This window comes from Athalia rosae, chromosome 5 (genome assembly GCF_917208135.1).
Source record: "Athalia rosae chromosome 5, iyAthRosa1.1, whole genome shotgun sequence".
Taxonomy (NCBI): domain Eukaryota; kingdom Metazoa; phylum Arthropoda; class Insecta; order Hymenoptera; family Athaliidae; genus Athalia; species Athalia rosae.
Window position 1 is genome coordinate 8,261,161 of NC_064030.1, and position 12,202 is coordinate 8,273,362.

Consider the following 12,202-nt stretch of genomic DNA (forward strand, 5'->3'; position numbering starts at 1 on the left):
AGAAGGATGAAAAACGGGGCGAGGAGGGCGAAGGGGGAGGATATCGGTGAAAAGAGTCAAACGACGAGGAATCGCGTGTGTCTGATTTTGCAGCGAGAAACTTTCGAGGGTGGAGGGGTTGGTTCGTCGACGTAACGGCATCGGACTTACGGGGGGTTTTAGCATTGCGGTGCAGCGTCAGAAGAGGAAGAAAAAATAAGAACAAGAAAGGGAAACCATCTTCATCATCTCTCTGCTAGTGTGTTTGAGCTGTTTTAGTTTCAGCCAATTCTTTCATCGAAACCTGAAAGGCTAAGGCAGTGAAAGAGACGCGGCCCACTTGGCGAACGAACCTCGCCAACATCAGCGGTGTGTTGTAGCTCGTTGTGAGGCGAACGTTGCGTCTCCGTTGCGGCGTAGGACATCTTAAATTTTTCACCAAGGCACTCCTGTATTTCACTGAAGTCTGCAATTTCGAGGTTGCATCTTAGCGGCCGTCCTCCAGCGACGAGAAAAGGTCTTTGCCCGCTTAAGAAGAACTCGTCGTCTCTCCTATATTTTGGCACTCTAAAATTTCGTGCTCGTTCCCTCCTCCTCTTTTTTTTTTTTTTTTCTTCCTCTTTCCTTCTCCCTCTCTCCCTGTGCCCGCTCTGTCTTTGCTACCTCCGCCACCCCGCCACCTTTTTCCCTTTACTCCCCATCGTCGGTTCCTACACCCTCTCGCCGCCGCCGCCGCCGCCGTCGTCTCTCTCCCTCTTTCCTTTCCTTTCCCTTCCTTTACTTTCCTTTCCTTTCCTTTCCTTTCGTGGCAAAGAATGGCGGCCGTGGTGCGGTCGTCTATATAGGTATAGGCGAGACGTCGGGCAGACCTTGGTTCCAGGAGAGCGAGAGAGCGAGAAAGAGAGAGCAAGAGAGAAAGGAGACAAGAGAGAGAGAACCAGCCCGTCGTATTGATCCTCCAGGAGGCCCTCCTCTCCGCGATCGCGCGCAACGTTCGCTCGTTGCCGACGTATATGTATGTATAGTCGGCGTCGTCGCAGCAGCTAGGCAAAACTTTCGCCAGGGTTGGGATACACACCTATATAAGCACACGGGCGAACGATAGATACACGCGTACCTTGGCTATACACACTTTGACGATTTTGCGATAGAGAAATAGAGGGAGAATGCTCGGAGGGAGAGAGGTAAGGCGTCCACGTTCGAGAGCGGGTTATGACCACGTTGCGGAAGAGGGAGAGAGAGAGAGAGAGGGAGAGGGCTAGAATTCGGGAAGGAGAAACTCATCGAAGCAGTCCCTGCGGACGTCACATCCCCTTGGTAAATAAGTTTTTGGAAGCGAAGGAAGGAAGGAAACTTACAATTTCATTTCGGAGTGTCGAGTAACGCGAACGTGGTGTACACGTGCACGTACAGCATACGTGTATGGGCGAATGAAGCATATACACAAAACTATCCGGTTTTACGTATATGTACGAAATACTCGGAGATTCTCTTTCGCAACGATTTTCTTCTCCGGCCTTCCCGCCCGGCCCCCGAAATCTCATCGGCTAAATACTTTCCGCCCGTACCGACTCCGATCGACTGGATGAAGTGAGAAGGATTTCACGAAACTCATTTCCTTCTTCCGGGGAAACATCGTCCCAATTCGCGTATAGGTACATCGAATTCGATCAAAATCGCTCCGACGGGGTGCCAGGTAACTCCGTAGCTCCGAAAATCCCCGATCAAACGAACGCACGAAATAAAATCTTACCGATTCCCGTCGTCAGCTGTGATATCACCGCCGTTTTGGTTTCCGTATGCGCGAAAACCTTTTCGCGTTCTTTTTTTTTGTTTTCGTGAAAATGAAAATATTATTCGAAACTATGGAACAGATATGAGCGCGGGTATCGCGTATACGCGATACTTTTTGCGACTGTTATTTTAATGACGTTTCTTGTACGAGACGAGTTACGACTAATTTCAAACTATGCATCGTCCCGCGCTAACTAAGCACGACTGATCGTTTAGTTTTTTTTTTTTTTCCGGGGCATCGCAATTATTCGAAACGTGGTGGTTTTTGTAACGCGTATCGGCGTAGGGTATATTTCCTGACGCAGGGATGCAGCGAGCGCCCCGCGAGTTTCCTTACGTAGCGCCTCGAATCCCTGAAGTAATGTTCACGCTGTTAAAATAATATTTATCTACGAGTACTAAATTTTCTTATTTACTCGTTCCCTCCCATAGCGGTGCGGGTGAAAAAACTTACGCGCATATACTATCGTACGCGTGTACGTATACGTATACGTATATACTGCTTTACAAACAGTTACGGTAAAGTTGAGCTTACAACAAACAATAAACATCAATATCACGGTTTTACATTATACTGAAGCACGATATAATGTGTGTGCACACGGAAGCGTGTTACACACGGCGGATCGCGAAAAAAAAAAATAAAAATAAAAAACGAACGAACGCGTATCCACGAACGCGCTAGCAGGGGTTTTAGAATAGAGAAACTCGAAGCGATATTTCTAAACCGCCTAAGACTCCTTCGCGTTCTCATATACGCCGAATATACGTATATAATATACCTTCCTATAACTACTACCTTCTTTCGCACCTGTGTAACGGCCGTCCGCATTGATGAGAGTGACTCGGCGATGTTGGAACTTTTCTTTTTTCTTTCGTCAGTTTTCTATTATTTCATTTTAGTCGAAACCTTTTTTTTTATCTCCATACGGTCAGCCCATTAGAGATCGCGCGCATATATGTATATACCTGTACATGTATATTATTATTGTATACTGTTTACGTATAAGCTTATATACATATATATATATATATGTAGATGTATTCGTGTAAACGCCCTTCTAATAAATATCGAAGCGTGCCAAATGCGAGGGTGCAGGTCCCCGTCGCTGCTTTTTGACCGACTGACTGCACCAGGTCGTTACAACGGGACGGGGACCGTCACACCGTCCAGGAGCTGCCGATATTCCAAACCGATCGTTGACTGCCGCGCGTACCTTTGTATTGACGCTCGCGGACTCTAATGAACCGTGATCATTTGCTGAACTTTGTATTTTTTTTTCCTGGGAAAATTGCCAGATTTTTTTCACAGATAAACCAGACAAATGTTTCTCTCTGCATTTTCAACCTTTCCTTTTCATTCGTCGGGCACGACGGAGGAAGAGGGGGTCAGCGATTAGAATTCTCCGGACCGTAAGACGAATCTGCAACGTGCCATAAAGTGGACTTTGCGCGATGCCCGCGAATCGTGCGCGTATAAACCGGTCGGAAATTAGAGTGGAGAATTTTCGATCTCGGCGGTCGGTCGAGACTTTGTCTCTCGACGGTGTTTGTTGGTTTTTCAATTTTTTCCGTCCTCCCTCCCTCGCAACGATTTCTTCATTTCTTTTATCTCCCTTTTTTTGCACCCCGTCGTCGTGGTCGTCGCGGAGTTAACGCCGTCTCTCGCGATGCGCGCTGGGATAATATTATAATGATATGTGAACAAGAATTCTTTCCCTCGTATTCAGTTATCGCGGTGAAGGTTATAATACGAGAAGACACGGAATAGAGGTACGAGTGTGTACGTGGGATCGAATATTGTACGTTCGTATAGTATACGACAGTAGGCGTCCGCGCGTGTGTGTGTGTTTAAAATATGTATTTTTGATGCAAATTAATGCATCTTGAATTTTGCATATAGAATGCATTTCTCATCGTAAAGTATTTTGTGCGTTTTAAATGAAATTCAGCATTTGAAAACGACGAGAGGCAGGGGGGAGAGGAAAGGAGGGAAAGAGGGGGTTCTTTACTTTATTCTTAATATACCGCTGCGATTGGATGAGGGGAATTTCATTTGATCCGCATGCGTATAATATACATATATCCGATAATTGATCTCACCTATGAAACATCCAATTCGAACGAAGAATGAGCGCGGAATTCTCAAAACTCCATTTCATTCGTCCGACAATTTTCAGAAATTTCCAACGACAATCAGTTTTCTCAAAATTAATTCGCAGCCGATCGCTTACATCGCCCGACGGATCGTGAATTCCGCAAATTTTCACGCTAACTTCATTCGAAATTCGTCGAGCGCGCATTGTGCACGATGCCGATGAAATTAATATCGTAGGTATTTAAGTTGCATTCGTTGCAGCTTTTCGTATAGAGCGCAGACGAGGGGTCGTACCTATAATGTAATTAGCCGGGTTGTTTTCCCGGGTTGATTTAGAGGTGAGATATAATCGAGACTGCATCGCGTACGTACCCGTACCTACCTATATACATATATATACCTATACACGCGAGTATACCGTGCATGGGTAGGTGGGTAGGTAGGTAGGTAGGTAGGTAGGTACGTCATTAGAGGCGGCAGGTCCTCTTTTCCCCTCTTTAGAAAACCTGCAGACAAAACCGGCGCAATAAGAGTAAGAAATATAGCATAACATTATATATTTTTCAGTATTTTTAATTAATGCGGTTCGTCATTTCCTTCTTTCAGGTTTGTGTGTGCGGCAACGATCCTCCGCCGTCGGCGCAAAGTGAGGGGCAGCGGGGGAGAGAGAGGGGGGAAGAAAAAAGAGGAAGCGATCCGGCGTCTTCTGGATCGGGAGGACCGATCGCGAGTAAGGGCTTAGAGAGTCCGCCCGGGCCTTCGGAGGGAAAAAGTATCTAACGACGGTAAATGCGAACGAAATAGAATCGAGCGACTGACGGATCACGGAGGACTACTACGTTTCGTCTTGGAAAGAAGAGAAAGAGAAGAAAAGAAAAAGAAAAAAAAGAAAAAATAAAATAAGGAAGGAAGGAAGAGACGTTATTCCGGCGAAGCCATTGGCGTGTGTTACCCGGTGTAATGCGATCCAATCCGCAACCTGGAATCCCTCGAAGCTAAAAGTTGGCCGGACGAACGAACCTTGATTCCGACCATACTTCGGACGGTTGGGTAGATGGGACAGAGACTTTTTTTACAACTTGCGTTTTATCGCTTCTATCCTACGTCCTCCTCTTTCACGCACCAAGTGCACCTCGTAAGACAGATAAAACGACGACGTCGTCGTCCACCGGCGTCATCGACATCGACTCACGCTCCCTGAACATCGACGACGATTGTTAATTCCGCTGGAATATCGCGAATCGAAACGCCGATAGAGGCGAACTGATTCGACGACGATATTTCGAAGTGAGAGACGAACAACAACAAAAAAAAAAAAAAACAACAACAACAACAACAACCAAAAATAAAGAAACGAAAAAGAAAAACAGACCGTAGCATGAGGACGCAGTGACTATTCACCGTCACCGGCCAACCCCTTGACCCCCAGGAGTCGGTGAGGGACAATCATCGATATGGCCTCCCTTAAGATCGCGGACATGATGCTATTCTTCGTCATATGCCCACTGGTACTCTACCAGCTGAGAGGGACACGCGCCGAACAAGGTAAGACGAAATAACGACGCGTTATTCTCATTTACAAATCGTCGACGCGGGGTGAAGAAAATATGTATCATCTGGATTTCTCCCCGCGTGTATATATGTGTGTATGTGTAACGCACGTTTCGATGTGTAGACAATATATCGTCTATGTTAATGGTGAACGCGAACCGCCGTTGATCGATTATAAACATCATCTCCGAGTACACACGGACGGATTAAATTGTCGGCTGGAAATCGGACTTTTAATGCTCTTTTATCTCTCGAAATCACGCTGCACGGCAGCGAAGCTGTGACAGGACGTGAAAATTATAATTACCCGCGCGTTTTACCGCTCACAGCCGTACTGTAACCAAGCGGTTCACGTACAAATATATGTATATATATATGTATGTATTCACGTGTGTGCATACGAGATTAAGCGCGTGTATACCTATGTGCAATTATTACACGCGGTTTAAATATATAATAATTGAAAATAATGTAACATCACTCACCTAGTTTATCGCGGTTGTCCGTTCGAATTATATGCATTATATAGGTAGGTACGCTCATGCCCTGTGTATATATATATGTATATATATATATACTGTACATATTGTTCAAACTATTTGCTATGTCACTCAACACATTATTTATAGTGTGTATATACATACGCGTACATGCGATAACGTCACCGGAATGGAAAGTAAAATCGCATCTGATTCCGTCCGTCCGTGTGTTTGTGTGTGTGTTTGTGTGTGTTGGGACATCGCGGGCATTCTCGATATCGTCGTTGTTGTTATTATAATATTATTATAATTATTGTATTAATGCAGCGTTGCCGGGCGTTTTATACATATATGTATACATATATGTACGCGTAATATATGGGTTATACACGATATATTCGAGCTATCAATCGGAATTCGAGCCGTTCGCCACTATTAGGTATTTGTCGAATGGGATTTTTTTTTTAGCGATTATTATTATATTAACCCGGTACCTCGTGAACCGATAAATTGCCAATACACACTACGTTCGCTGGACGATTATCGGGATTTACGTACGTACGTACCTACGTACCCTGTACACGGTATCTGATGTTCAAGCGAACCGTGGAGTGTATACGAATGTACGACGAAGAAAAATTGAATACTTTGTTAACTTAAGTTCGATAAAATCGGCTAATTATATACTTGAATTCTGTAGGCAAGTAAATAAGATAGCGAGGAATTTTCGATGCTATCGGAAAAATCCTGATCGAATTATAATATGCCTGTGTACCAGATATTGAAAATATATGTATGGAGAGAAATCGATACGCGAACTGAATTAACCGTGATTAAATCGCAATATCGTCGGTTTTTTTTTTGTTTTGCATCGAAACTAGAAGTTCGGAATTTTTTTTCCTCCGATATTGTGACGACCACCGTTCGTTCTATTGATGGATTTATTGATTGATTTATTTTATTTCTATTTTTTTTTTTTTTGTTTCATTCGTAAATCTGGTAACAATTGATTGAAAAAAAAGAGGAAAAGAATGAAAAGAACTATTGAATATGTCGCAATTTTAGCTCGGTACCGACCGTACGGTAACAGGTAATAACGTTCCATTATAGAAATTCGAGAGATACAGGTACACCTATGTTCGCAACGCACTCGAATTTGTATCGCCCAGTCATCAATCGCCGGGGTTTAATTCGCCAGCGATGATAATCGAAAGTCAACCTCGATAGATCGGGTTGATAGAACCGAGAATTTGCTGCATTGATCGAAGCTGTCCAGGTATAACAGGTTGAATTATTCTCGCTTCGAGTTCTACCGTCGAAGTTATTTTTTATTCATTGCCCAAGAACTGCACGTAATTATGCAACCCTCGATATAAATGTGTCAGATTTTGCGTGTTCGGTAATTTTATTTCAATTCTTTTTCTCTGCTTTTCCATTCCTGTAAAGGAGATCTGTAGATATCCGTCGCCTACTTTTGTAACGGCGACAAAACAGCGAATGTGTAAAATAAAATTGAAGAGAAATAGGACAAAAAAGGGGGATTACGACAACGATCGAATTTACGAGGTTTCTTTGGATAGGGTTATTAATTATTTATTCAGCGTAGTCGGTCACGTTCGCGTTCACCTGATTTTATTTACCCCGATCGTGATCGTTGTGAAAATTGAAAATTTCACTCGAAATCCCTGCGGCGCGGTCTACGCGTTTGACGATATTTTATCATCATCGTCGGGAATATAAAAGAGAATGATCGGAAGGAACTCGACGGTAATTCCGTTATCCCGCATCCCCCGGAGAATAGCTTATTTGCTTGCTCGCTTTGTAAGGCTCTTGTCGATGGGGCGCGAATTTTCGGTGAAAATAAAAAATAAAATTCGATAAGAAACATAACAACGATCAATCGGAAAAAAGGATCCTCGATTACCTCTTTAAATTCTGCAGCGAATCATTCGCCGGAATCGTATCAGTTTCGTTTCGAAATTTGTATAAAATGAAAAAAAAAACATTTTTAAACCGACTCCGGAAATTTCAAAGAGTTTCCAATACTCGCGATTTATTTTACGTCCAACTATAGACGAACGGTCTGGTCCATCTGAAATGGGAAACTCTTTTAATAATTGATGTACCGGGTAAACCGAATGCACCGTCAATCGGTGGACCAAAGTGGCCAAGTTCGGCGGTCGAACTGACCACCCCGTCCGTCTATCTATAATAAAACCGCCGCGATCAATTACTAAAGCTTTCCCCCCGTCTTGTTCACCCGAACTATTTCCCAATTGATGTTCGATTTGACCCGAAATCTCTGCTTCGAAATTCTCATACCCGAAAAAAAACGTTCGGTTACAATTTTTTCATCGAACAAAGACAAGAAAATTCCACGTCATAGGAATTTCCGGAACCATATTTTTTCACCCGACGAGTCGATCTCGATTTCATATGGAATAGTTCGTTCGAAACGGTACACCCCGTGGACGTTCACGTACACGGTGTGCTTCCGTGCAAGGGGTATGGAAAGCGGTGTGGGTTAACGGAGGCTCGAACTCAATTCTAGACCAATTTTGAGCATTAGCCGCCTCGTTCCCATATGGGCGACCGGATTGATCGTAGCGATCGACGGTTTTTCATCGGCAATTTTACTTTATTCCCGTTTTAATTTCATCCTCGAATCCCGGTGCCCCCGGGGGCTGCTCCTCCTCATACGTCGCGCCCCTCCAACGGTGCACACGGTGTACGAAAAGCCGAAGCGCGGCAGCGGCAAGAGCAGCTATAAACTCGCCTCTCTTTCCAGCTGCCGTTGCACCCGTATGCGCGTCGCCGTAGCAAATATGCCCATATGCGGCGCGTATACGCGCTCGTATTTTCTCCTGATGATCTGCCCGGGTATTATTTGCCCCCGGGCGCCATACGATCTTACCCGCGCTTCGATTACCGGACCGTTGTTCCATCGTTTTCCATATTTTATCCCGAAATCGCGCGGCCGGGGAGACGTTACGGGGCTACCAACTCGTAGGTAGTCGCGCGGACACGCATCATCGGGGCGCCGTTCGATATCTTCTTTTATTTTTGAACTGTTTTTCTTTTTTTTGTTTTTTTCGTTTTGTTTTCTTTCATCTCCTCCTCCTCCCATTTCGTCTTCCTTCCTTCTCTCTTTATCGCATTCTTTATTTTTCTTTCTCCCTCTAAGTGCGTACGCGTATAAAATTCCAAACCGCCTCCTAATTTTATAATTCGTCAATTTTCGGAATTACAATCATTAGGCGGATGCCTAAAATATAAACGTTCCGGAGGCTGCCGGACGATGCGCTTCTTGATGCACGTTAACGTCGTACACGAATTCGTACGAGATGCCTCTTTACGGTCGATTTCACGGAGAAAGGTAGGAGTAGAAGGAGGAGGAGGAGGAGGAGGAGGAGGAACAAAAATATAGTAGGCATAAAAATGTAATGGGAGATGAAAAAAGAAAAAAACAACAACAACATCAAGAAAGATGAGGAAGATTCACTTTTCTTCAAACATATTTCACGGGGGAGTTATTCGATGTTATATTTGACGCTGATCACCTTAAATTCCAAGACTGGACCGCCGTCGTATGTGGGCTCCGGGATGATCGTCGCAAATTGGGCGCCGTATACGAATTGATAATTGAGGGGAATCATCGTGACGGTCGCGCGTCTAATTCGAAACCATCTTTCCTCCTTCGGGATCAGGACTCGCACTTTTCACATACTCGATGCCTGGGGGATTACCCCGCCGATAAAATTCGTCATCGTTGTGAAAGATGAAAAAACTGAGGATTTCGCTCCCGTGATTTTCAGGCGGGAAAGCATATAAAAGTCCTTTCGTTTTTTTTTTTTTTTTTTTTATTTCTTGAATTTATTTCGGAGGGTTTTCGAACGTCGGAAAAATGATTTCGACTAGAATCAGAGGCGATTGGGTTTTCCGGAGGCGCGCGTTAACTCGAACGTGTGAATTTTGTGAATCAGTTTTACGTTGGAACTGCGGATTTGCAGACATCCGCGGATGACAGTTGTAGGTATATATGTAAGGGGTAAGAAGGAATCCGTATGGATAGAACGCGACAGTGTTTTATAACGGTACTGAAAACTCAGTTTACGCCGTTAAGAGCACGCCTGGAATGCCGGAGCAAGATCGATTGATATGTCTCTCGACATCGCGGCTCGACCTCAAAATCAACTTATTGTTAGTTTCCTCATTTTATCTCGTAGCGGATTATCGGATAAGGTCATTTCAGCGAATCCGCTGAAAAGTCAAGTGTTATAAAATTATCTATAATTCATAAACGTATAATCCACGGGCACCGGGCGCACGATCGCTAAATCTCCTCGGATATCGAAACGTTTCAAATTAATAATTCAGGATTACAAACTCCCTAATAATTAATGCGCATAAAAAATTTTTCAATTAAAGTCGGAACGAAAAAGAGAAGAAAAAAAAAGATGTATTAAAAAGCGAATAAAATTCCACTTCAGGACTGACTCGTAATTGTCAAGTTGTTCGAACCGCATGTTCGGTTTTTTCGGACGTCCGATGCAAATTTTTTTATCACATCTTTTTCTCCGACGGATCATCCTTTTTTCTTTCCTTTCGATATCGCGATATCCGTACGCTCCGTTCTGGACCGAAGTAAAACAGGAGCGTAATTCGTATATTTCTCTTTTCAAGATTTTCCGTGCGATCGATCTCGAATCAGATTTGGATTCTGGCGAGTTGTGAAATTTAGCGACAATATTCACGGTACGATGTATCCTCGGTGGTTTTTCCAAATTCTTTTTGTTTTTTTTTTTTTCCTTCATTTCATCTCTCGCACGGGGCGGTGGAGTGCGGTGTAAGTTGTCCTAGGCCTAAGGCGGTCGGATAATACAGGAGGGCAAGTTGTACTCATGTCTTGAAAAATATAATACTTACTCTTGGCAACACTGCCGACGAGGCCCGTCCCACCGCATACCTGTACTCAGCCTTCGCTATATGCCATATACTTACTTACTATACTACCTACTCTACTCTATAGTAAATGTATACGGTATACCTATACCTTATGCTCTATGGTCCAGCAGCGACGCTTAGCTTCCCCCCTTCGGCGCCCCAGCTCTCATCTCGTTTTATCTCTTTCGTTCTCTCGGCCTGGCTCTGCGGCGACTCCGCACAGCATCCGAACCGAACCGCGCGCCGGGTAGCCAAGATATCCTTTTCTTTTCTCATCCTCAACGGAATATACCAACTTCTCTCACAGACTCACCACTGCTCTGTAAATACAACCTGACCATTTTCTCAGCGGTGTCTATGAGACATACGGAATTATAAATATATATATATATATGTGTATATGTATTTATATGGCAACGTCGCTCTCTTTATCGCTCTCTCTACAGTCGCAGTTCTTTTTGTTTTTTTGTTTTTGAAAAAAAAAAATATTATGCCAAAGAGAATTATCCTGCGGACGGACGAAACCCACGCTACATACTCGAACGTCGTACGTACACTGCGATGGGTGCAGAGAAAATACATACACAACGAAATCTTTTTACCTTTCGTTCGTACTTTATGGGTAAAATAATTGCGGAAAGAGATCGATGTATATAACTATCTTGATGCGATAATAGCATTTTGTTATCTTACAATTAGTTGATAAAGTTGGTGACGCGAATGCGATGGACCGAGGAGCGGAATTTTCGAGAGATCCGAATTCGAAAGCCGATGCGACGTATCTGTTGAAATGATCGAGTTACCGCCGATCTCCACTCCGCAAAGCGAAAAATCGAGTGATATCTCGATCGCGTTTATTCATGCGGCATCGACGGATTTGTACGTGAACTTTTTAGGAGCGTATAAATATTTTTTTTTTCCCGTTCATCCATCTGATCGATGAGAAGATCCATAGATTCTACGTTTGCGTACAGGTATACGTATATATGCTACTACCCTCTATACTTTGCTTAACGCGCTGTTTCATCGTTAGTTTAATACGTTAGATTGTTACGTCCGATTAAATGCTGCAATCTGGATGCGAAAGGTTTATCTCCTTACGTATATAGGTATACGTATGTACATATCTATTAATGCGTTCCTTCTGTACATTATATAATATAAACTTACTCTGTACAGAATGACATACGATCCATTGGTAAAATAAGAGACAGGCGGGTAGGATCGATCGAAGCTTATTTATTATAAGGTCTGATCGTAACGGTTCGATTCAAAAAATCAGTCTCGAAAAAAGAGTAAAAAAAATTGTGCAAGTAGTACCCACTCGGAGTAGACGAGAGTTTTTTTTTTTTCTTTT

The 12,202-nt window shown here is 43.6% G+C and overlaps 1 protein-coding gene across 15 annotated transcripts in view; it reads left to right on the plus strand.

The window, feature by feature from the left end:
- Positions 1-12,202, plus strand: part of LOC105690203 (ephrin type-A receptor 4) — a 122,293-nt gene that overhangs the window by 37,226 nt on the left and 72,865 nt on the right. For all 15 annotated transcript variants that reach the window (XM_012407821.3, XM_020854732.2, XM_012407826.3 and 12 more), the window contains exon 2: positions 4,478-5,416. In XM_012407821.3, the coding sequence (XP_012263244.2) occupies positions 5,326-5,416 (91 nt within the window). In that variant the 5' untranslated portion in view covers positions 4,478-5,325. The remainder of the gene's footprint in view (positions 1-4,477; positions 5,417-12,202) is intronic.